Source organism: Poecilia reticulata, chromosome 16 (genome assembly GCF_904066995.2).
Source record: "Poecilia reticulata chromosome 16, P_reticulata-male-v2, whole genome shotgun sequence".
Classification (NCBI taxonomy): Eukaryota; Metazoa; Chordata; class Actinopteri; order Cyprinodontiformes; family Poeciliidae; genus Poecilia; species Poecilia reticulata.
In genome coordinates this window covers 14101065-14127378 of record NC_088845.1, presented here as the reverse complement: position 1 = coordinate 14127378, position 26314 = coordinate 14101065, and the positions used below count along the sequence as shown (strand labels likewise).

At 42.8% G+C, this 26314-nt stretch overlaps 1 protein-coding gene across 1 annotated transcript; it reads right to left on the bottom strand.

The window, feature by feature from the left end:
- Positions 1 to 417: 417 nt before the first annotated feature.
- Positions 418 to 13670, bottom strand: il11a (interleukin 11a). The gene is made up of 5 exons (XM_008431499.2): positions 7773 to 13670; positions 6835 to 6992; positions 3140 to 3235; positions 2807 to 2968; positions 418 to 1994 (listed from the first exon to the last, which is right to left on the bottom strand). The coding sequence occupies exons 1-5, from the start codon at positions 7777 to 7779 to the stop codon at positions 1815 to 1817; spliced, it is 603 nt and encodes a 200-aa protein (XP_008429721.1). The 5' UTR covers positions 7780 to 13670; the 3' UTR covers positions 418 to 1814.
- Positions 13671 to 26314: the final 12644 nt, after the last annotated feature.

Sequence of the window (26314 nt, the reverse complement as noted above, 5' to 3'; positions counted from 1 at the left end):
AAGCAGGTGTGTGTGTTTGTGTGCGTGTGTGTGTGTATGTGTGTACACACATGCACACACATGCAACGTCTTCACATTTTCCACATTTTGTTATTTTACAACCTTATTCCAAATTGTTTTAAATTAATGTTTTCATATATTTAAAGTAGAAAAAGTGCTCTTGACCTCAGACTGGGGTGATGGCTTAATTTTTTAGCAGGACAATGACCCAAAGGACATGGCCAGGATCTCAGAGGAGCGGCTGCAGAACGACTCTGTGAAAATCGAGTGGTCAAGCTAGAGTCCATATTTGAATCTTATTGTCCATTTTCCAATGCATATACATATAATTTTTGAAGTACTTTTTTATACATGCTGTGTCATGTTTTGTTGCGTCAAAGCAGGCCATGCAAACCAAAGATGTAGTCAAAGCCACTGTACACATTCTTTAGCATTTATTTCACCAAGGCACGTTTCACATTGAGGCCAATCAGTGTGTGGAGGAGGCATCTTGATAAGACAGAAATAACTTAAACGAGATGGTACAATAAAAGCAAACAAGATTAAAAACTGTATAAAAGTACAAAAAGGAAAGGAGACTTGCTCCACTGCAGCACAAAATAAATAGTTCCACCAAGTCACTTAAATAAATAGTCAATACTGTAACAAATACTAGAATAGGAATGAATAAAAATTGTGATAAAACCGGTAATCTACATTTTCTTATCGAAAACATTATACACATAGCACTTGTATACAACAATTTACATTCTTGTACATTTATGTACACCTGTACAGAACTTAGTGTCACAATACATAGTATTTTAAGGCTTTGGGTGTTTAACCAAAAAAATAAAAACTTTTCTCGCCCAAAGCACAAATTCAAAATCAGCCGTCTCATTCATCCAAGAGGCCGATCCCAACAGGTTTGTGCAAAGACTCTAATCAGGATCATCAGTGCTCAGCAAGAAGGCACATTCAAATGACTTTACCACAATGTTAAATACGCGCACCTCCTTGTGTAGTACATGACGAGTCAGAATTGCAAAATAGAAGCTCTGTCTCTGGTTCAAAGCAAGAGTTTGCCTCTCTTTGGTTACCGGCTGGACATTTTAAAAATAGATGCAAAAAACTTGATAAGGCATCGGTTGGTGAGTTATTATGTGGTATATTTGCCATCATGTGGGGATAACATTATCATTTGCACAAATGTTTACTTTAATGCCACTGTAAGGGAGAAGTTTCTCGGATGCTACATCTACTGGGAACATGGCTGGCTGAAAGGAATGCACAAATAAAAATGAAAAATTGAATAAGTTTAAACGAAATAGAATGTAGAAGCTGCAGGTTGAAAAAGTGCTATTGGGTTTTTTTGTTTGTTTTTGTCTTTTTTAATTTTTTTTTGTTTGAGAAACAGAGAGAGAAGCTAGTTTAACGCGGGAGAGATTACAAAAAATATTGGCAAATAAATTCACGTTAGTAAGGAGATACAGGCTAGAGAGACACAATACAACTTCAAATAAATATAAAAATAAATAAATTATTAACAGTTAATAAATAAATAAATACATAAATAACGATGGTCACAAAGCGAGGCCATAAGAAGGGAAATGGGAGAATCTTGAAGTGATTGCTTGTGGTGTGACAGTTTTAACGGGATTCTTGATGGTCGTGCTGCAGTGAGGCCACATCCTTATCGGCTCTCGTTCTTCAACACACACGTGGCACTGATGTTGTCACCTGGGCCTCTTTCGCACACTGACATGGTCCTGTTTGCAGTTTGGTTGAGGACGAAATCCTCGTGCTGGTCCTGCAGCCGTCTGCTGCGTGGGTCATCATTGCACCGCCGAAGCCTTGGGCTTGAGGCTGAGGAATGCTCTGTATGCCCAGTCGCAGAAGAGCTTGAAATGTTGGAGGAGCTCATGGCTGGACTGCAGGACATCGAAGTGATAGGGGAGGTGAGGAGGGAGGGAGGGTGTTGGGTTCGTCAGCTTTGGTGCTTCAATTCTCTGCATCTGCATAGGGGAAGGTAAGAAGACATAATGAGAAAAAAAAATGTGTATTGTAGTTCTGTTGTTTTTGGTAAATATATTTGTAATGGGACTGGGAGCATGACATTTAAAGTCTGCTGCACAATGTTTGGGGACGTCAGTAAAATATTGGACCAAAGTTCTGATCTTTAAATGTCAGAACATGTAAAGACCAGAGGTCATTTATCCTTATAATTATATTAGACGAATAAATGATGCTTCGCATCCTCCCAAAATTACCATAGCGACAGTGAAGTTTGATGGTGGGAGCATCGTGGTGTGGGGCTGACTTTCATAGTACATTGCTCTGGCAGAGTTCAATTAATCACAAGAAGGATGAAATGTGCAGAGATGTTCTTGATAAGATTCTGAAATTGAAACCAGAGGGGTTTTTACAGAAGAACAATGATCCCATGCAGAGTCAAAGAAACTCTGCAAGAATGGTCACTAGAAAATCTATGGAAAGAACTGAACATCAGAGCAGAGGGAGGCTCTGTTGTGTGGAAGAAGACGTATGTTCTGTCATTACCAAAAAACCCTTTTCTGCTAAGCCTTTTAATACAATTTGATTAAAATGTAAAATACTTATTTCCGGTTTCATTCTTCTTTGGCAAATAAGTTATCTTATCGATGTATTTGTGTTAATCATTTGGGTTTATTTCAAACATGTGAATTTCCTCCCAATAGCCTGCTAGGCGTCTATCTACCACATTGGTGTATTAAAAACACATCCCCCACCCCCATTGTAAGAGTTAATACCAAAAGTGTATGACTGGTTTTAAACACAGTGTGCTTACCTGACGGTGCAGCAGATTGATGAGAGATTTCATTTCTTTGATCATCTCCACTAGCTTGGGTACTGCAGGGTGTTGGTGCTTCTTTGAAACCCGGTTGAGCCACTCAAAGTGGTGTTCGTAGAGCTTCAGGTCGGCATGGAGCTGAGAGAGCGTGGGCTTCAGCTGGAAAAGACAAAACAGGCCCACTTCAGGGTGGTAGCACAGGCAGGGCAAGATGTCACTGGCAGAGGTAGGCCCCGCCCTGTCTCTCTCTCTCTCTCTCTCTCTCTCTCTCTCTCTCTCTCTCTCTCTCTCTCTCCACACATGCATGCAAGCACATTATTAGAAAATTACCTCAAGATTACTGAGGTCATTGGCTGATCTGTTGCTCATTTCGGGCAGAGATCTGAACCTGTGCGACTCCACATCTGAGTCAAACGCATGCTCCTTCTGAAAGACAAAATAAGACACAGAGCAGCCCGTGAGTAATCAGTGCAATTTAATCCATAATGACACAAGGCAAGGCAACATAAGGAAAGCATTATTCTGGATCCCCTGCTGCATCTCTGCTTTCTGGTGGTCCGTAGCTCGCACTGTTTGAGGGGGTCAAACGGGTCAGTGCGAGTTCGCACACTTTCAGCCACCAAAAATGTCAACAGCACCAGCAAATGACCTGAACCCACAGGATGTTTTTCGGTTGGAGCGAGGATAACAACGCAATGCGGTGACTAAGAAAGCTCAAAGTCGGACAGACAACACAGGCCTGCAGGGAAACTCCCGGGTGACGGCTATAAAAAGATGGAATGACGCAGTGCTGCTTGATGTCCAGTTGCAGTTGTGTTGACAACTTTAGCTCAGACAACAGATGCTGTGCTGATTGTGGCCAGCAGAGGGCGATAAACCACCTGCCAGCAGGTATGTCGGGCCCTGGTCAGGAGAGCGTTTTAGCATTCAAAGATGCAGCCCTGGACTCAAAACTCCGGGTGATGTGGCATGAGTCATTTTCTAATCAGCACAGGGGAACACAACAACATTAGGATGATGAGTGCTGAGAAATGTTTTGAATAAACAAGGCTGAATGTGCTTAATGCTTCCTTAACCTGCTGTGATGTGTTTTCCTCGTTTGCCTGGAGTTGTTTGTGTTGATGTTTGCAAGGGATGAATGTGGCTCATTGTCCCCCATGTCTCTCCATCAAGGCTTTCGTAAGGGCTCTCTTGTGCTTGCCGCGCATTGTTTTGTCTCCCTCCGTGTCAAACCAGGTGCACAGGGCAACATCGTGCGTCGCCGGATCGTCATCATCCAGACAGCCTTCTCATCTCTTCATCTTTTTGTGTCATTTTTTTTTTGTTTCCTCCAGCGTTCTTAGCTTTTCTAATTCTCCCTCTTGTCCCGCTTTTCTTCGCTCTCTCCACTGCCGACCATGACCTCACCCACCGACAAAACCGAGCATCCAGCCTTTTTCTTCCTGAATGCAAATGCGGGAATGTGATAAACCTTTCTTTTGATTTTTATCAAGCCACTTTGCTGTAAGGAACCAAAAGCAAAACACCAAACGCCGCACCGCAAGCACAGCCGCGGCTAATAGCACGCACAGCCACAGAAGTGCATGCGCTGAACTGCATAAAGACAGGTTGGCAAAATAGACAACATGTGCTCATAACATACACACAGTGGAAATCGAGAACTGTGTCCGAACTCACACGTTTCTCTCGTCTCGAAGTCCGTCTCATTGCTTATTTGCAGGAACTTTCCACATTTTATTTATTTTCCTGACTTCGCCCCCACTTTAGCGGAATTCCACTAAAAAGTGTGGAAATTTTAAAACAAACATTCGTCTTCTATGGATGTTATGTGTAACTTTTCCCTCAAATATAAGTAGCTTCTTTTTTTATTCTTTTTTTTTTTCATTTCCGGTTTCCAGGCGGAACGGCTGCAGCGGCATTGTTCTAAAGCGGCAAAATGACACACGGCCGCTATCTGAACACTATCTAATGCCCAGAACTAGAGAGAGTATGTTGCTATTTTTGATTTTTATCCCCTGAACAAAGGGAGTTTAACGCTTTGCATATTGCAAAAATAGCTTCGAGATCAGTGGCGTGTAACCAGAGATCCGGAGATACGATCCCTCTTTCTTTTCACCTGTTAAAAACACGGCGTTGACGCACAATCGCCGGCTGCTGGCACAGGCCTCCGATCTGATTTCCCCTACCCACTTGACTGTCAACAAATACGATTTAGGCCACACTCGCAGATTGAAAAAACATGATATGCAAGTTTTGTTAAAGAGAAAACTGCTTCCGCCCCCGTCGACGCTTAAAACATGCGGGAACTCAACCGTGGTGCAGCGCAGCCAAGGTATTAAGTGGTTTCTCCGTCTAATTGTATCTTCGTTGACACCTTAATGCAACATTGATAGTCCTCCTTCAGTCTGACTGCAGCAGGAGGCTGTTGAGTCACACCTCCTCTTGCTCGCGGATTAAAAGTGAGATCACTCGGTCAAATTATCTAAGCATGCAGTCTGTGATTAAAGAAAGCAGCTTAAGGCCCACACAGGCTTTTGCAGCTGAATACTGTTACCAGCGCACAGCATGATGCAAGGGCTGCCTAACATTAGCACCAAGATCTATTAGTAACAGCAGAGGCGGCCTGAGGCACAGGCACTCCAAGTTGGACATCAGTGGGGGGTCCCAAGAGCACTATAATTGTCTAAACAGTAAAATGTAAAAAAAAAAAAAAAAAAAAAATTACTAACGAAGCATATTATTTGATAACTTCCATCTTCTGTTCAGCCAGGATTAAGTTCTCAACCTAGAAAACTCTATAAAAAAACAAAAGTGTTTTTAAGCTTGCCGAAAAAGCTCTAAATATTGCTCTAAAATGTTCCCGAGTGTCTATCATGAGTCAAGCAGCATTCTTTGAAGAGAGCTGCCTATGTTTGAGTTGAGGTGGGAGTGTGTTTGGGGTTAAATAAAATATATTGTTGTTATACCTCATTATTTTCAGGAACAGCTAGATCCCCTGAAAATATACAAACACTACCAACAACTAAAAGCTGACATGGGAATATTTTGAGCTCTTTGCAGCTTAAATGAATGATAAATGATTAGCTATTTATTGTCCAGACCGCTGGAGACAGGCACCAGCCGACACTGGCGACCCTGCAAGGGTAAGAGTGTTGGGTAATGTATGGACGGACGTCTATCGTCTAAACCGTGACGTATCATTTTTTTGCTAATTGTATGAAGTAGGTTGAGTCACAGCATTGTCAGGAATAAGCGGATGAGGTGATAAGCGCCATCGCTAACTGCTGGTCGTCGGTCACAGCCGCTAACGGCTGTGACCCCGATATGGGGGGGGGGTCACAACTGGGGATCAGGTTCAGAATCGGGTCAGAGAGAGAAATTGTGCAGCCTGAATCTGAACCTCTGCTCTGGGTCAGGCAGCCGCGTCTTTCAATTTGATCTAAGGAAACAGAAACAGAACTCTCCTCCTCATTGTTTCCCAATCAATGTCATCTACAGACTTCTTATCGTGTAAGCAAACTTGTTAGTTTCTTGCAGAGACATGTTGTGTATCTTTACTGATAGGCAACATTTGGAATCGCTCTAGGTTGATGTAAATTGCTGTAGTTTGATGGTCTCCCTAATCCCAGCAGCAAACAGAAGTTACCTACTAAACACACGTGTCAACAGAACTTGTTTTTGAGCCACAACTAAAAGAAAAAAGAAAACGGTGCATGTGCGTAGCTCTTTCTAATGACGCCCTGGACAACTGCCCATTTGGCCCATCTAACAGATACTGTTGGCAGCACTGATGTATAAATGTTAGAAATGTTCAAAATGGGACGATTTAGAGCAGATCTCAGCAGAGCATTTGTGTTTATTTTTAGCTGCTTTTCAGGAAAAAAAAAAAAAAATCAGATGGTGTTTAGGTCATGATGAAATTTGGGCTGTGAGCTAAACGGATCAACCTGTGGTCCCCCCCCCCACCCACACGAGAAATAAACATTTCAGCGAAGTCTAACGACCATGCCAACATCTCCACTCACCAGCAGCTCTTGGGTGAGCTTCATGAGGTTTCGGGTCTGGTTGGACAGTTTGTCCAGGTCGCTGGAGCGCCGGTGAGGTACAGGTGAGGCAGAAGTGAACACAGGCAGCTGAGCCAATAGCAGCGACAAGAGCAGCGAAGAGGAGGAGTCCAGCAGCACTGTGTGGAGGGGGAAAAAAAACGGAAGCAATTAGAGGAGAGGCGCTGTCATCTCACCATAATGATAACGACCTCAGGCCACGGCTGTCAGCTCTGAGGGAGGAGGAGGAGGAGGAGGAGGAGGAGGAGGGCGGATAATGCGCTGTAACATAAACAATGGCTCCAGACTTGGCAAGAGGAATCCTCAAAAGTCATGTTTTCACAGGCTTGAACGCGCATCATTAAATGATTAAAAAAAAAAACCAAACAAAAAAAAAAAAAAACAGAAGAAAGCTTTGACACATAATATCTCCATCACTTCTTATGAATGCCGCTGATTGTCACACCTGCAACTCGATAGGTAGGTGAGCTCGATGGTGTAAATTAGACAGACGGAGCCAAAGTCTAACAGTAGGCTCATTCATCCCACCCCCACCACCACCATCACCTCCACCCATCCACCCCTTCTGGTTCTTTCAAGTTCAAATACAAGGTAAAGACTAAAGCATTAAAAGGCACAAGTGATGAATGTTGCTCGATAATTACAGGTGAACCACAAGAATCCGAGCCAGAATGAAATAATAATAATAAAAAAGCCCCCAACAACAAAGTGCTAACTGTTGCATCCTGGAATAAAGCCGAACACCAAAGAGATGTAAGGACTTTATATTTTAATTTACATAATATCATATTTATCTGTTAAAAAAAAAAAAAAAAAAAAAAGTTAGCTGCCAAACACAACTGGGTTAAAAAAGAAAAAAAAAAGCCCATTCTTTAAATATTATTTCAAGAAGTACTTACGCTTCATATTGGTTCTGGTCCAGAAGCGGATAAAAACAAATAAATATATAAATATAAATTATTAAATAAATAAATTGAGGTCCGGGGACTGTCACGTGCTCCGGGGGTTCTCTGAAAAAGTTGTCAGGACGCAGAGGACCGGGTGCGCAACTGGATGAGCGGTGCGCACACGGATGCGCACGCCGACACACAGACGGAGAGAGAGAAAATAAAAAGTCAACAAATAAAGTCAAACTTTGTAGAAAAAAAGTTTGAGAGAAGCCTCTGTAAGTCTGTGCAGGGAGGCAGATGAACAGTTAGGAGGGGAAATATTTTTAAAAAAGAAGAGGCAACCGGGAGTGCAGAGAGAGGGATGCGATGGTTGTAAGTCCAATTTTTGCGCGCAGTGAAGTGTTTAGGCTTGTTTAAAACTTCCTTTATAAAGACGTCGGGCCTATGACACATCGGCAGTGACTCACTTCATTCATAAAAACACACTCACATACACACGCACGCACGCTCACGCACGCACACACACACGCAATGCAGACACACACACACCCTCCCTCTCCCTCCTCTCTCTGGCTCTCTTTCCTTATCCCCTCCCTGTTGCCTGTCTCCCTTTTGCGAAACTTGAAAAAATGTTCCGTTGTTTTCTTTTTTCTCCCCCCCCCCCCTTCTCTCTCTCTCTCCCTCTTTCTCTTCTCTATCACTTTCTCTCGTTCTGTCCCGGTTCCTATCTCCAGCACTTCCTCCGTCGCATCCCGCTACCTGCGCCAATCACCAGCCACATCTACCTCTCTTTTTATCTTCCCATCTCCAAATCGCTCCTCTCTATCGCCGCAGAAAAAAGCCCATTGTTTTCATGTGTATCAGCATATCTCATGTATCCTCTCCAGTTTTACCTGTCCTTTCTGTTTCTTACGCCTGCGTTTCACTGTGCTGTGAAAAAAGCGTTTGAATTTCTTCTATTTTTTATTTATTTTGCAATACTTACACGCTTCAGACCCAACATGAGGTTACGATAACCTGATGACGTTGTGGTCTTGAAACTATGATTTCATTGTTTAAAAGATGTCCAAACGAACCCGGAGCTGTGAGAAAAGTAATTGCCCCTTTAAGCCTAATAACTGGATGTGCCCGACTTCTTTGAGGTAACTGGAAATTACTCTTTTACATCACTTTGGCGGAATTCTGGTCCGTCTTCACAGACTTAATCTTAATTTAGCTACATCCGGGGGTTTTCAAGCATGAACGAACCGTTTAAGATCAGAATGTCAGTCAGATTTAAATCTAGAATTGGCGACGCCATTCAAACAAACAAACAAACAACAAAATGTGTTCAATTAGCCATTCAGAAGTGGAAATGCTAGTGTCCAGGTCACTCTTGAAAAATAGTTATTGGATTATTTTTATTTAGTTTTATTATTATTTTTTTTTACACAGGCTAAATAAATAAATGGTTGTCCTGTTACATTAGTCAAGTGTACTACAGTTTTAGGTCCCAAATTGTTGGCTGGACATTTTTGTTTCAGGATTTTCTGCTTGAGAGCAAAGTTCATATAACTCCATGAATTCAGAAGTAACCTCAGATCATGACATTAACCCTGTATGATGTAGTTTTACATCAGATGTTACAGGGCACATTCTATCTATCCAGAAAGTTTTCCTTGTCATCCATCTTTTTTTTGTTGTTGTTAAATATCTTAAATATTGCTGTTTAATAAATGTAAGACGGTCTTTGTGTTCTTATTCGTCAGCAGTGTTTCTTTGGCCTTGGAACTTTTGCCCCAGACTCTTTCTCACTGTTGATTCATGAGCACTGAAATTAACCGAGGCGAGTGAGGTCTACAGCGCCTTAGAGATTGTTCTGGGGTCATTTGTGACCTCCTGGATGAGGAGGTATGAGGTAACTCCTCAGGTTTTCCACTGTTCCATGTTTTCTCTATTACCCCATAATGCCTCTCACTCTGGTTCGTTGGAGTTCAAAAACCTTTTCTAACCTTTTCCAAATTGATGTAAGTCAGTGACTTTGTTTTTCATCAGCTCTTAAGTTTATATCAGCGCATGATGAGTCACTGTAATCTTTCGGCCTACTTTGTGCTGTCAGATTCGTTCTGTCTTGGTGGTTTCTTGATTTAACAGGTCAGGCAGTAAGGCCAGGGTGTGGCTGGTGAAATTGAACTCCGTTTTCCAAAATATGCGGCTAATTACAGTTAATTTACAATTCAGCATTACTTGTCAGCTTTTTCCTTTAGTAAAAACCAAATCACCATTTCAAAAACTGCTTTCTCTGTTTGCTCTGGTCCGTTTCTTGTCTAATATTAAACATTCGTTTGACGATCTGAAACATTTACGCGTGACCGAGAAACGTAAAATTTGGAGAAATCTCGAAGGTGTAAATACTTTTTCACAGCACAGGGTAGTGCGTACGACTCGTTTATTTTAAGGCAGAAAATTTGCCCTTACTTTTGTGAAAAAAATCCAATCCAATCACAACCCTTCCTGAGAAGGCAGCATGTTATTTCCACTCCCCTACATCTACACTACTCTCCCTCCTCAGGATGAAGGAAAGAGTGAGGAACGGATAGGAGAGCATGGAGCGAGGTGTTGTCCAGGCCTGGAGGGGCCTCTGAGCAGTGTTGCTCAGAAACATAAACCGGACACACACACTCACACACACACGGGGGCAGAGGGGTCAACATACAGAACCACACATATTCAAAACATGCACTTAAATGATCCCATAAAGCCTGACTCCACACAGAAACAATCTGCTTAATACAAGCAAAAATACAGTGTTTGTCACACAAGCCTAACAAGTGGCCTGGAAACACTCAGTCAGGTGCAGTAAAGCGTGGCACAGAGGCAAAACTGAGTCTCCAGTCATCACAGGGGGACACTTAGCACATCATACTGTACACAAACCGTACAGTATATCACAAACGAGTCATGCGCACGTACACAAAGAGAGCCAGCAGGAGAGAGAAGAAACAAGAAAAGCATTTTTGAGTCTGGGTGTAAGATCAGGAGACCCCTCATTCACAGACGTACAACTCATGGTGTGGTTAGAAAATAATTAGTGGCGGGCTTCGAGTGCGCACACTCATGCACACACACATGGACTTGCCAGTCCAGTGGTGGGCCGACACAGACAAACAAATACCCTGCGCAAAGCATGATGGCAACAAGTGGGCGGTGGAGTTGTTGTGGTGCAAAAGGGTCATGCTCTGCTTTCTCAAGGCAACGGTTCGGTGAGAAAAAACCGGGGAGGGAGGGAGGAGGAGGAGAGGAAGTAGATGAGTGTGGTTGGACGTAGGGAGATATTGACACACTCGCTCTTTTTAATTTCCCACATCAAAGGGGCGTTTGAAGACACAGCTGGGGAGAGAAGAAAAGAAAGAGTGAAGTTAGTCACTCTCCCTCATTGCCGCATGATGGGGGTCTCCTGGGTGGTTCTGAAGCACAGGGTCTGATGTTGGGCCCATCCACCAGCTTTGGTTGTTCACACACTTTTATAGATGCAGGGTGGCTGCCCTTTTAACAGGGGATGGTGTGTGCCTGGTTCTCAGCATGCAAAATAAAAAAAAATAAAAAAAAGGATCATGCATCTTTGTTTGTGTGTACGCGTGAGAGAGAGAGGGCACATCGCGTTGCGTCGGAAAAGGGGGAATCCAGGGTTTGTGTAAAAGGGTGTGCATTCACTGTATGCGTGTAATTATGGGTATGTGGTGCGGCGTCTGCATAACGTGCGTGAGGATCGGTGTTTGTGTGTGCCTGTGTGTGACAGTGTGTTTGTGTGTGGCCTTCATATGCTAACCATTACATCACCAATCTGTGTAAACCACCATAGGAGGAGAAAACAGAGTGAGACGCTCAGACGACGACCTCAGAGACATCAGAGAGAAAGGGGGAACCTGTGACAGGGCCTGCACTGCCGGCCGGCCTTCCTGCCAGACAAACTTTACTCACACAAGCTCCCCTCGACTCGCCTTACACTGGCTTTCCTGTGCGCCATGCATGTATTCACACATCATTACACAGACATTAAATCTCTCGAGTGCCTCCCGCTCTTCACCAACCTATGACTGAGTTCACGGCAAAACAAACCTCAGGTTCGGGCAAAGTCTGATTCACGTTATGTGATTACTGGAACGGCTACAAGTCAGAGGCATCGGGCTTCTTTCTCCTTACAAAGGTGGATCGAGCGTCGGTGCAACAAGTGCACAAAAACATGACTGGTTTTCTCAAAGTTTCACTGTGTGTTGATGATCCCTCATCTTACACACAAACACAAAAAGCTGTGCGACTCACAGCTTTTTCTGTGAGTCGCATTTTGTAAAAAGTAAAAAAACAAAACAAAAAAAAGGTGATTCATTTGAATTTGTGAGTGAAAAGTAAATTAGCAACGTCACATGGGAGATTAGATTGCGTCTGCTTTAAATACACGTTTCTTTACAGATCCATAATTTATATCGCAAAAAGCAGCTAAACGCAAAGCCAAGTTTTACCACCATGGCAATGAGGCTCATTATAAAAATAAATTACACTTGTGTTCAGCTCTGACACAGCAACCACTTGACTTTAGTTACAGGGCTGCATGAAAGTCTTAAACCATCTCTGATTTCTTGATGTTTTGCTTCCAAGAAGCCAGACTTTCTTTCAGTCTTTTAAAACGGTCTTCACCGATATTTCTCCAAGCTTTTCAAAGGGCTTTAAGGACGTCTCTCTCCAGACTTTGGCAGTCAATACACTCATTTTCTGTCAAGATGATTTCATGCTGTGCAACATGTCTTCAAAAAAAGAAAAATTAACATTTCAGGAAAAACTTCCACAAAAAGATATACATCAAACTAGGTTTGTTCTAAATCACCAAATATTCTTTCTTGTGTCAATTTCTTTTAAAATAGATGTAATCAATATTTTTCAGGACTTTTTAAAGGTCTTTTTAAAGGTTTGTGTCTGGAAAACGTCCAACAGAAGGTATCCAGGATGCATCCTCATCAGATCAGGGAGTGTCTGATTCGACTGAAACGTGTCGTCCCCCAATAACTGATTTCTTAAAGATTGCTACCACCATCCTGGTCTATCGTTTCAAAAGCGTTGCCTCAGTCTTTTGTGTAATATTAAAGAAATGTGATAACCACCACAGATCGTCAACGTCCAGAGCCTTCAACATCAATGTTCAATCCACTTCTTTTCCAAGTCCGCAGACTCTCCCTCCTCCGACAGAGAACTGTGAGTCATGCTTTTAACTAATGGCTCACAATGGTTAAAAAAATACTATTTTTTTATCTGTCAAATGGTGCTACATCTGAAATTTTCCCAGCTCTGTACTGCGCCAAAGAAATTGTAGCAGTTTCTATCATTGTCACAAATGCCTGAAGATTTTGCTTAAAACTGCCTGAATGAATGATTTAAAGGCAGAGTAAAGTAACTTAACATACTAAATGGCAACATTTCTCTGAAATAATGAGCTATTCAACTATAAAGGACAGAAAAGAAAAAACAAAATTGGTCAAAGTTCAAAGAAAAACTTCTGCAACCTGAAATTACTCATGACCACTTCAAAAGTTCACAGGAAGTCTGGACCCCAGGAAGAGTAATAACGACATGAAGGTTGACTCAAGACTTATGCACAACACTCCATCAACCTTTCTGAGAAATTAACATCCTGGTTCTGGGTTATATGAGAGAAAGACCATAAAATGCCAATTACCGAGGAGGAGTCACACTTTAGTTTAATGTCTCCGATATTATGTAACATATCAGCCTTAAAATGAGCGCCGCTCCGATGTGTGAATAGAGTTATCTGACAAGGAAGAGACTCACTGAAAATGCATTTTGTCATGTCGGGAAATTTTTTTGTGTCATTTGCTCTTGTGTGATTACGGCCGCGGCCTGATTACACGAACAAATACCAAATAAACCCAATAAATGTTTATTGCCGTGGCTTAATTTCCACGTCCAGGTGGATGATAAAATGTTCCTGTGGATTTTAGGGTTTTAGTCTCATGTTCTGCTTGCCTCAGTGTGTCATGAGCAAACAGTGGAAGCGTTGGCGTTGACGCAGCGTCACAGCAGCGGTGAAAGGGATTATGAGAGGAGCAGTTGCAAGAAATTCATTATTTTTACGCTGTACCCTCATTTCCTCGAGGGAATTCCAGCAGGGCCTGAGCAAACAAATCCGGAGATTACGTTCAAAGGGAAAACCAAAAGGTCCGAGCTATTACTGTTAATATTTACTTTGCTATAACAGTACGCTTAAAAGTTTCCCCATGACCTCCACAACCTCCACTCATCTTGCCCACGCTCTGTCGTCCATTCATTTTTTTTTCTCCAGCACGCTCCCGGGAGGCAGCGGCAGCAGCGTGTCTGATCTGGGAATGCTGCCATGGCGACGTTAGATTAACTCACTGCCCACCAAGATCGAAGCCTCGCGACCTCTTATCCCCCCCCCCCCCCCCCCCATCACCCCAAACATGCGTCAGAGAGCAAGTGAGTGTGTTATTAGTTTGGGGGTGTTAAAGAGAAATACTGACACACTGGAGGGGGTTGAATTCATTGGGTAATAAAGTGACGTCTCTGACTGTCTTTTTCTCACAGTTAGACATTAGGAATAATGTCCCCTAAATGAAGAGGGTCCAATTGAGCTGCAGCTCTGTCCTGCTCCTCGGGAGAGTGTTGAGCTCGGAAAACTCAAATTGGACAGGGTTTACAAATCAATTACCCCTTTCTTCTTTCAAGCCTCTTGAGACAGATATGGCTGCTGTGCATCTGTTACTGGGCTTTTTTATTACGCTATTAAACGAGGACCTTAACCAGCATCATTACTGCAGGTTTCCTCTGCTGGCTGAGCTCACAAAGCTGTGCAAAGGGCAGGATGCAGGGATGAAAGGGAGCGCATGAGGCAAAAAAAAAAAAAAATGTTTAAATCGCCTCTCTATTAGGCTCACATTTACAAGGTTCATTTTGTTTGGAAGCCAAACTCTATGGTATGTGACAAAACACAGTGTATGAGTGTATGCACAGGCGTGTGATGGCGAGACCCTCTACCCCTCCCTGACTCTGTGTTTCTCACCTGCTCTCGTCCTCCCCCCCCCACTCCCACCCTCTCTAACTCTTACTGCTTCCAAGCAGCTCTCCCAGCAGGGGGGAAACCTCTAAATGAACAAGTCTGAAGACATAAGTCACAGACGGAGTGTGAGAAGGACGAGAGAAGAGGAGCGAGAGAGAGAGAGAGAGAGGGCGGGGAAGAAAGCTAGCCACGCAAAGGGAACTTTTTACTGTGCAAACACAGTTTCCATCCAGCCTGTATGCTCTCTCCATCTCAGACTGGTGTTAATCGGCTGGAGAGGCCGGTCCCGTCTCAGAGCTCAGGTTCTCCCCTCCTGCACCTTTCATCGCCCTTCTCAGTCGCCCTAAACATTCTTTCCTCCTCTGTCATTGACTGTCCTGTCTGCATCCCCCCTTTCTGCTCACCTCTTCCTCATGTCACAATGTTTATCCATTCATTTTCCCCTTTCACTGATGCAGTACCTTACAAAAGTATCCCTATGAATGCTCGGTACTTTGACGACCACCGTCCGCTTCAATATCTGGAGCAGGTTTTTTGCTTTGTCCCCGTGTCAGCTTTGGACACCTCAATATTAAAATTTTCACCCGATTATATTTAGAAAACAGTTCAAGCTAAATCAGATTGGACAGCGAGCTTGTGCAAAAGTCAATCTTGAAGACTTGGAACAGATTAAAATCAGATCTGAGACTGGACGCTGACTGGGTCATTCTAACATAAAAATTCAATTAATTCATTTAAAAACACGTTATTTTTCTGGGGGAGGGGGCAATTAAAATGGCCCATAGAGTATTCATAAATACAAGACAAAATACAGAAGTAGAAAGAAAGTGCAATATGCATTGGCTAGGTGCAAATATATGTGTTGGGAGGGAGTTGTGTGACGTGTGTAAATGTGCTTTGATCTAAAGCTCTGCCTGTATGTCGTCGTCCAGCTTTAAGGCAAACTTTTGTCCTAGCCTCAAGTATTTTGTTTCTGCAGAACTACAAAACACCTTCAGGTCAACTCTAAACAGTTTTCCTCTTTATGTTCAAGAAAATCATGACTCTGCCACCATCATGTGTCACCATGGGTGTGGTATTTTCAGGGTAATCTGGGATTTCCACCACCCATAGTATTTCATAAACAGTACCAGATCACCTTCTTCATTCAGCTTTTTTTCTTAACAGTAACTTTTTGCTGATTTAACACGAGGCATGACTAATGGTTGTCCTGTGGAAAGACTGATTGCTTCTCTCATTGATGCTCCCTTTAAGATTGAGCTTAACGGAATTACACTGTGTAGAAGGGTGTCAATACAAACAAATGCCTCACTTTTCAATTTTATTAATAATTAAAAAATGTATAAAAAAAGAAACTATTTTCTTCCACTTAATTTGGTCTTCCAAATACAATCCAAGATAAACAAATCAAAAAGAAAAGTTTAAGGCAACAAAAAGATGTGTTCAAGGGTATGAATGTTTTTTATACAGTGCAAAAGCAGACCAATTAACATTTTGCTTTTTTAACTTTCTTACAGTGTAGAGTGAAAGTCCAGCTCCTATATTCGGTGCATTCCTCAGCAGACTCAGTAGTTCCCCGAGAGACTCGAGCCTCTGACTCTTTGTCTGTCTTGCACCATTTGCGGTGAGTTACTCCATCTGCGTGTGTCTGCGAGTGATGTGCTCTCTATCAGGGCTGACCGCCAGTGGCCGGCGCGCCGTGCGTCTACGTCAGCCAGACACTGAACCCGTTGTCGTGTTGTCCTACGGAAGCAGAGAGCTGCTGACAAACACATGGGTAATCAGTGAGGCCGGTGGGGAGAGCGAAAAGTGGGGCAGAGGGTCCCGGAGAGGCGAAAGGGGGAAAAAGCAACAAGAGCGGGAAGACATAAAGGCACATGACTTGTCTGATGTCACGGCTTGCCCTATGGAGTGACTTTGTCAACACGACACGATCTCAGCCACTTCGGCGGGGTCGTGAGGATGCCCTTTAGCTGGCAGATTGACAGCCACATTCACACAGAGGCGCACAAACAAACTTGTACACATATGCTTACGTCTGTCAGATAGCTCACCTAAGCATCTAGAGCCATTTATAACCCTCCGCCCCTTTAAACGTGACATGGCCCGGCTGTTTTTCTGAATGCTGACGCACTTTGGCCCCCCTCATGGCGGACCATTCATTAAATTAACGCTCATTACACAGTGACAATCATAAATCAACCTCTCCACAACGGTGATAGCAGATAACAATGACCTACCGCAGAGCACATGGCCTCACTCATTCCACCGGCCGCTTCCTGTACGTCAGCCGTACAGTGTGTAAATTTCATCATAACTGAGAGCAAACACCGGAGAGGAAATTTCATATCCGTACGTCGTCACTTTTTTTATGTTTTGGTATCAGGAGATGAGCTCTGTAGTTTTTGAGCATGCTTGGGATTCGGGGAGACCTCTCCCCTCATTTATCCAGCTCGGCTTTGAGAACAGAAATAGATAAGATGGACCTCAGGTTCACTCAGATGTCATCTGAATGTTGAAGTGGCTTCATGTGGCGTAAACAGAAACGGATGAGTCGTGTTTGTTCTGCTGGGACTGGATTAGGGTACCTAACATGTGGTACCAAGTCTTTTGGGTTTAGGGAGAGGCTTGTTCACCGACCGCCGTTCTGAACTATACACCCAGCCTTTCACTGCTGCTTCCAGGACAGCGTCTCAAATTTGTAAAATTCTTGACAAAGAGAGATAAGGATATTCTGTTCTGATTATCCATCCACCTGTTTGTTTGTCCAAGCTTTATCTACCCCTGTTTATCCTTTCAGAGTTGCAGGGGGGCTGGTGCCTGTCATCTGTTTAGTCATTTAGTTTAGTAAGGTTTTTGTAACAATTTTACTCTAAATTGTCCTAGGACATTTGTGAAATATTTATTTTGAAGGGGAAGAATTCCGAGTTTTCTCCAAAATATTGTTAAAATATCATTTCGTCCAGTATGAACGTAGTATAGTTTATCGTCTCGCTTTGTGAGCTGGATCCATTGTTTCACCTCTAACATGCAAAACTGTTGATGTCAGTAATTTGTGGTAATGACTTCAAATGCACACTAAAGAATGAGTTTGTTCACTTAAGATAAAGGTGACCAAATTTTTCAACACGAGCCAAAACTGTTGAGTGCTGGAGGACCACAGAAAGTTGTCTTGTTTTTATTTTTCTTTAACAGAGATAGTAAAGTTTGACTGCAAGCTAATCAGGCAGTGTCACAGTTGAGCTCAAATGTGTATGACAAGGAACAGATCTAAAGGTTGCAGGACCGTGAGCCTTGAGCAGGGGTGGGCAATCCTGGTCCTCGAGAGTCAGTGTCCTCCAACTCTTAGACGTCTCCCTGGTCCAACGCACTTCAATCAAACAGCTGAATCACCTCCTAAATGCAGTCAAGTTCCCAGAGTCTTGCTAATGACCCCATTATTTGACTCAGGTGTGTTGAAGAAGAGACGCATCTCAAAGTTTCAGGACATCGGCCTTTGAGGCCTGGAGTTGCCCACTCCTGCCCTTGAGGAATGCAGTTTGAGACAGATTGTAGTAAAGGAATCCCAGGAAAGGTATCTCTGCCAGGTAAACTACGACATGCTTGTTGTTTTCACAATCCTTCTTATTTGTGATACCAGTTACTCACCACCCTGTCTCTAACCAGAAAGCTGCTCCCTAGAAATTATGTTGTAGCTTGCACATGTCCATTTGTATCATTAAAAATGGTGTACTGGATTATGGTTTGTGTCCTGGGTTCAAATCATACTTTACTCATTACATAAACATGCAGATAAACAAAATAGTCCAGTTATTGAAGAAATTGGTTCTTTAAGTTGTATTGATCTAAAAATATGTTAAATGTTTCCTAAATTTTGGGATTGATTTGATTTCTAATTGTCTCCAGGGGGGGAAAAAACAACTTGCGTGATCCACAAGAACAGGTTATGGGTCACTCTTTCTTCAAAAACGCCTGCTGTATTTAACTAAGTTATGGGTGTGACTAAGTCTGCTTTTGAGTGTAAGTCGCTGAATGCTTGTGAGCCAAAGAAAAAGCAAACAAGTGTGAATAATTACTGACAAAAATCTGTGGGATGTACCAACACTTTTCCTCTTCAAGATTTTAATTGGCCTTTACAACTTGTAACTTGTTGACTTGTGATTAGACGTTGTAAAAAGCTTCCTGGTTAGAAAGGAGAGATGCTGGTAGGAGTTTGACACTTCACCTGCCTTGCCAGCTTGTGGTGGTCAGAAGGCCTAGTGGCACCGCTGCATGGCAGCCTCGTCTCTGTCAAATTGCCCCAGGAAAGCTATGTAGCTTGCCACCATCAGCAGGTGAGTGTGGGTATGAATGGGTGAATGACTGAATGAAGCACTGTGAGTCCTCTGGACTTGATCAAGTGCAGTACAAGTACAGGTTATTTATCATTTCAATCATTCTGCACCAAATCATTCCACTGGCCACAAAAGACCCTCAGGTCACAACCTGGACACCCCAAATTTGAAATACATTGGACTTTCTTAGATTCATCAAGATGTGGGAAACACTCCTCTAAGATTTTGGTCAGTATGGAAACGATGGTATCTCTCACAGATGCTGCAAATTTGTCGCCTTCACATCTGCGATGCCAATCTGCCCTTCCTCCATAAAGGTATTGTTTTTGATTGCAATCTGGTGCCAGTGGAATACACTATACACATTGGAATACACTAATCTCATTGTTCAGTATTGGACCTGGTCAACAACAATACCCAGGTAGGCTTTGTGTTTAAACCTATACCTGCTGTTACTAAGGGGTCCAAAATGTGCCAAGAAAATCCCGCTGGCTCTCTCATTAAGCCACCAGTATCAAACCAAACCATTAATGCAAGGCAGGTTTCTATGTTTTAGGTTAGCAAAACTACCCAAATGGGGTTGTTTCAGTATCCCTTTTTGAGGTACATTAGTTTTCTTCCGTTATATCATGCTACTGTTTGTTTCCTTTTTCTGTATCATCTTGTGGAATGAAAACAGTTACTGTAACTGTTTATAAAAATTGAGAACTATCTGTCTCTCTTACTTCTTGGGCGCACAATCTTATCTCTGAAGTAGAGAAAGATATGGAAGTAATGTGTTTTTGTGCATTCCTCCTAACCACCATCATCCTCTCCAGCTCAAAGGTCTTAGGACCATCTTTTAATCTGCATGCCCTGCCACAACCCACAGTGTCTCGGAGTTATATTTTCTTGACCTCTGTTAATTGAGGGGAAACACAAACACCCACTTGAAGTATGACGTTCTGGATCCCCTTTTCCACCGGAAGTCAGTGACTAAAGGGAATGACATGAAAATAATTCTAATCTCTCTATTCTTGCCAGTGTTTGGAAGCACTTTGACTCTTGGCTGTTCTTAATTAGCCATAAATGCATCTGTCCAGAGGCCTTTAAATACCTTGTATGTCTGCCTCTATCAATAACATTCTATGACTCAAAGGCTCAGACATGTGAGCTATCCAAGATTTTTTTCTTTTTAATTTTTGTTGCAAAGTTTGCATGGCCAATTCGATGCTGCCAACAAATTTCTCATGTTCTTCATGCCTCCCTTTTTGTTTTTGCAGCTTACCACCTTGTCCTCTCGGTTCATCAATCACACAGTTGCTCCTTATTAAAAGACATATGAAAGCCTGCTTGCCTGTGTGCCTGCCTTGTATTACAGACACCCTTGCATTTGGCTGGACCCCCAGCAGTGGGATAGCACATGCCAAGAATGCAAGGAATGGCCCTGTGAGTGATAAGAAGGAAATTCCCTGTAATAGACTGGAAGAAAAGCTTAGAAATAACAGAACCTTCGGGGAGGGGGGGGAAAGGGGATTAAAGGAATGACGACAAAGAGTAGGATGGAGAAGGAAGCCAGAGGTTTGACATAAAGTCAATAAATTCTGTGAGGGAAGCTGATGATGTGGATGGAGTCATGATACATGAGAACGTGCTGCCATTACTGAATGGAGATAAGTGGGAAAGTGGTAGGATTTCAAAAGGAAATAAACTACTACAGTAAAGAAGGCTCAAACAAAGTGGACTGAAGATAAATAAAAAGATGCATAACAGGCTGAGATCACATGAACTTTGTGGGGCAAGACAGATATGGGAACATGTCACAAGGAATGGAAGCATTAGCTTCCAGTGGGTTGGTAATGAGTGGGAAGAGGATTTTTGACTGGTGAATCCCTGGATTTGACAGACAGCACCTCTTTGTGACTCATTGACTTGGCCTTTTTGCTGTCTTGACTCCTGTGCCATCTGTGGAAGCTTTCAAGATTTATTTGCACAGTGGACAAAACATTGCCAAATCCTGATCCAGATTAGCTTCCAATCTGCTGTAACCTACCAAATCTGATTTGAGAGCAGCCTCCTGACAAGCCTACACAGTTCCGGTAAAAGATTTACATAGACTCATGTACATGAATGCCATTAGGTTGGACTGCTTAGATATTTATTTAAAACTTTTTTTTTCAGTGTGGAAGAATTATACGACAAATAATTTTAATGACTAAAAATTTTTTATTAACACACGTTTGATGGGTTCAAAATTATATATATTACTCTTACAGGCTAATATACACACCTAGTAATATTTGCCTAAATTTTCCTCAACAAGTTCCACCTTAAAAGCAAAGTCAACCAGCTGCTGGTACAAATCTGACTGGATATTTTGATCACTCAACTCAGCAGAGTTGGTAGATTTAATTTAAACTGCTTGATATCTTGAAATAAAACGTGCTTTATCCCATCAGTTGTAAGAAATGCGTCTTTAAAGAAAAAAAGAAAAACAGAAATGTTGCATTATAGTACCGTATTTTCCGCACTATAAGGCACACCTAAAAACCTTCAATTTCCTCAAAGGCCGACAGTGCGCCTTATAATCCGGCGCGCCTTCTATATGGACCAATATTGAGCCACAACAGGTAACTACGGTACCCAGCCGCCGACTTCATTTTCGCCCGTAGAAGAAGAAGCGCGCGGTGCATGCTGGGATAGTTGTCAGAACGCTGGTTTGTTAATAAAGTTTGACTGACCTACCTACCAACCTGATAATCAGGTCGTCTGCAGGTCATTTAGCACCACATTCTCCACCAAAATGCTGTGCGCGAACGGAGAAGGGGACCATCGTCCGGCCACGCCCCGGCCCAGTCGCGGAAGGCTCTCCTCACCTACCCGAGTCGGACTGTTTTGTTGACATTCCAAACAAAACAGTGCAGCAACAGTGCAAAATTTAGTGCAGCTCCCTCTAGTGGATGCATAACATAATTCCAGCCTCTACTGTAGCATCTATTCTATGCGCCTTATAATGCGGTGAAAAATAATATATGAAAAAGGTTTTAAAATAGGCCATTGAAGGTGTGCCTTATAATCCGGTGCGCCCTATAGTGCGGAAAATACGGTATATTTTGCATTTATTTAGAAATTGTCAATGTAAGGGGAGCATGTTCATTTTACTTATACGGTTTGGTGTGCTCAGTTAGTTTTCAACAAACAAAGATATTGTCAACTTTGGCTTGGAAGTCTGTTGGCAGATTCTGATTCTTCAGTGTCCGTGCTTTAAATCAGGGTCTGGAACAATTCTGCTCTGCCAGAGCATTGTGCAGCAGAGCAGAGAAACATGCAGTGTAAATTCAAGATAATAAGAGACATAACATTGCATCACATGGTAACACTAAAAATCCCCACCTGATAAGTCATTTACATTCAACTCCCTGGCAACTACCAGGGCATGGAGACACAACTGCACCGTCCACAAATGTCTTCCAGCAGCACATTCTTTAATTACCTATTACCTATTCGTGGAGTTGTAGTTAGTGTGGTTATTCCTGATAAAACAATCTTTGTCTAATCTAATCATAAACCTTTTCTACAGAAGGCATTTGACTTATCTGTGTGGGGGACTGCCAGTTGCATTAAAGCTTTTGGATAACAGTAGCGCGGCAGGGGCTTCTTTCTTTTAACTGTACTCTCACTTCAGGTACATGTTAAACTTGTTACACTAAATACAGAGTCTTCCAGTAGTTACCAGAGCCTCGGTGAGTCTTTGTTTTTCTTGGACATCTTAACCATTTTTTCTGTTTATCTGAGGGTCTCATTAAATACTCATACTCCTTCAGAGTCTGTTGATGAGGAAAGAATCTCCAGTTCTAGAACATGTAACTTTATGCTCCATTAAATTATGTACACACTGGTGCACACTGAAATGCCTTTGGATTTGGACAAACGGTAAGACAAAGATTGTGCTTTATGGCCACAGTAACAAGAAGAATGAGTGGATGGGTCAAAGTGTGGTTTTTAACCCAAAAAACACTGTACAAACTGTTACGTTTGGTGCTGGTAGTATTATCTCACGGGGCTTTTTCACCTTTAGCAAATCATTTCAACGATTAAAAAATTGAAATTGGCAGCACAAGCCTAATATTTATGCAAATACACCTAATATTTGGTGTATATTATTATGTGTACAATATGCATCTAATAATAAGGGGTATATTGCTACTTCTTATTAATAAGAAGTAGCATAACCTCGAAATTCTTTAGAATTGGAACTTGGAGACAATTGTTTGTTTCTGCAAGAAAAGGTCCAAAACATTAATCAAAAACTGCTTTATGAAAGATAAAACAAGCAAACACTAAACTTTTGAAATAGCCCCACCTTAAAGCTAATGTAAATTTGTAAACCATGTTTAAAGTTAGGCTCTTGCCAGGAAACCATTCATTCATTGGCTGTATCATCTTATCCTTGAAGGATCATGGGACGGTGGTGATTCTCTGCAACAGGCATTGGACGGGAAGCAGTATAAACACTGGAAAGGTGCACCAGCCCACCGCAGGATAACACAGAGATACAGAGGGCAAAAAGCCATGCACACACACTCAAACCTAGGGGCAATTAGGAATATTCTATTAACCTAACAGTTATGCTTTTGGACGGTAGAAGGAAAGCTACACTTGCATTGGGAGAACATGCAAGCTCCATACACCAAGATTTGAATCCAGGACTTTCTTGTTTCAAGTTGTCTGTGTTCACCACAGAGTTATTTCAAAACTAACCAATTTGAAATAACTCTATCAATTGTGCTAAGAAGGGTAGTCTCATGTGGAATTACATCAGAAGCTTGTTAAAGGCTAAAAAAAGAGTGGTTGAGGTGCAGGGTATCAGTTAGGGTGTATGTATACTTTTGAGACTGCAGGGTTCACTTTTGACCTTGTGTTGATTAGAGAAGTTAGTGTCATGTCCATAATGAGTGAATTGAATTTTTCTCACCGTAGTTGTATATATTCATTTGGGGGCTGGCTTGTATTTCCTGAGCTGCCAGCTGATAATTGCTTTGAGTTGCTAAACTGCAACAGGACAGATTGGATTACACGCCACCAGGGTGGTTCCCCTGCTAACCTTCTTGTTTCTCCCAGATTACATCAGTGGCTCTTTCACATGGTAGCAAGCGCATACCTCACAGTCACATCAGAGGCCAGAAAATAGCCTAGTGTTTTAAGACAGAAAGGGGATAATGGGATATTATGGATGAGGGCAAGAAGCGTAGCAATCCTTCCTGTGCACGGCTTTCTATTTAACATCATAGTCAAGATAAGAGAAGACGGTTGATGGTGATCTGGTTTCTGTTTATCCAACCTGTGTGTGAATGTTTGCCCATTGTTCACATTTGGCCTGAGCCAAGTCTCTTCTGTGTTCAAATCATAAATAATGAACAACTGAGAGGGAAATGAAACATTATCCGTATAAAACTCCCCGGGGTGTCTTATCTTGAATGACATTGATTCATTCCTGTCGTATTACTATTGCAGGGTAAAAGTTGGCCAATTATAACAACACAATTGAGACAGATAAACACAACTTGCAGCCACAGTCTGGGCTTCCTTTTCCCAAAAGTATTTATTAATTAATCTTCAAAGGAAAAGGGTCAGGTCAGCATTGTAAAGCTTAATGGATAAACGGTAAGTACGGAACAATGAGGTGAAGGCTGGAGTGTGAGAACCCAGTCGCTCTTTGCGGCGTGTTTGTGCGGAAAGGAACTAAGCTTAGAACTGGATCCAGTGAATCTGGTGACTCCCTCTGTTTTGTATATTTTGGTCAAAGCCTCATATAACGACCCAGTGCGGTTTCTTGGCTTTTCGACCCATCTGAAACAGCTGACATAAGGCACATAGGTGGGTGTGTGAGCTAAGCTTTGAGTTGAAGTAGTGAAAGGCCTGGGCAGACAGGATGGATGTTTAATTTTTTTTTTTTTTTTGTAAAGCGAACCCCTGGGAAGTTTGGACGACCGACAGCTGAGGTGGAGCCTGAGGCAGCCAAGCAGGAGGGAGAGTGTTTTCATATGTTTATGCGTGTGTTTTCCTTCACTACTGGGACTTTCTCTCAGGGCCTCACCTTACTGTTACAGGGTTCAATTGGGGGTGCAGAAACAGGTCTTAGGGACAACCTGTTGAAGAACTCCTGTTCCCTCCAGGGAGCAATACTTTTGATGTACAGCGCCTCCCCATCCTCACCCTCCGTCTTCAATGTGCCGAATCAGTGGAAGGCAGAAACCCGGAGAGTATCTCTGACACTAATATGGAAAAAAGCCTGTTTGGAATGAATATAAGGGCAAATATTATTCTTCCTGAGCGTAACCACGGCGAGCACCTCTGACCTGGCAATGAAAGTGCTGAAACAAAAAGCCCAAAGACTTTCTCTGCTCCATCAAAGGAGAGCTACATAAAATAAACACGACCATCAGATTACCGCGCTGAACACGGGGCTGCGTTAGCCCAGCGCCGGCTGCCCTGCCGCCCAACCCCAGTAGCTCTATGGGAGTTAAGTGTGGGGTCCGCTCAGTCAACACCATGACGCAAAATGGAACAAGCCTCTGACAGAAGCCCCAGGCTGATGGAATAAGGCCCCTGCCCACAGGCCCGCAAAGCCCCCAAGCCGGGGAGAAGCACACTGAGCAAGAACAGGATGGAAGATGAGGGGAGAAGGTAGATGAGGAAAAAGAGTGCTGGTTCCAAAGTGATGCCACTGGCTCTCTCCCAAACTGAACAGCACACACATACATGCCCCGTTGCCACAGGGAACCAGCAGCAGCCGCAGGTCAGGACAGACAGCCGCCAGTGGAGACAAGGCCGGGGCAGGGCACGGTAAGGTACAGTGGTTAGTGGTGGTTGCGGTAGCAGCCAGTGAGACTGTGAAGCTCAGGATGCCCCAGCGCAGTCGGCCTGACCTCACAGGGGTTCTTTTATTTCTATGCGTACGTCTCAGAAAGTTCGTGTGTCGGCGTGTGCGTTAAAAAAAAATGTCGGCATGTTTATGTTTACGTTTCTCGCTTGGGTGATGTAACCGCGAGAAAACAAATCCGTCCCTTGAGAAATCACCACGGCCTTTCTCTTGGCCTTTCAGTCACCTCACTGAGGCTCTGCTGTCCGTGTCAGCCACTGCTGCAGTCTGTCAGACGTAGACTGATTTC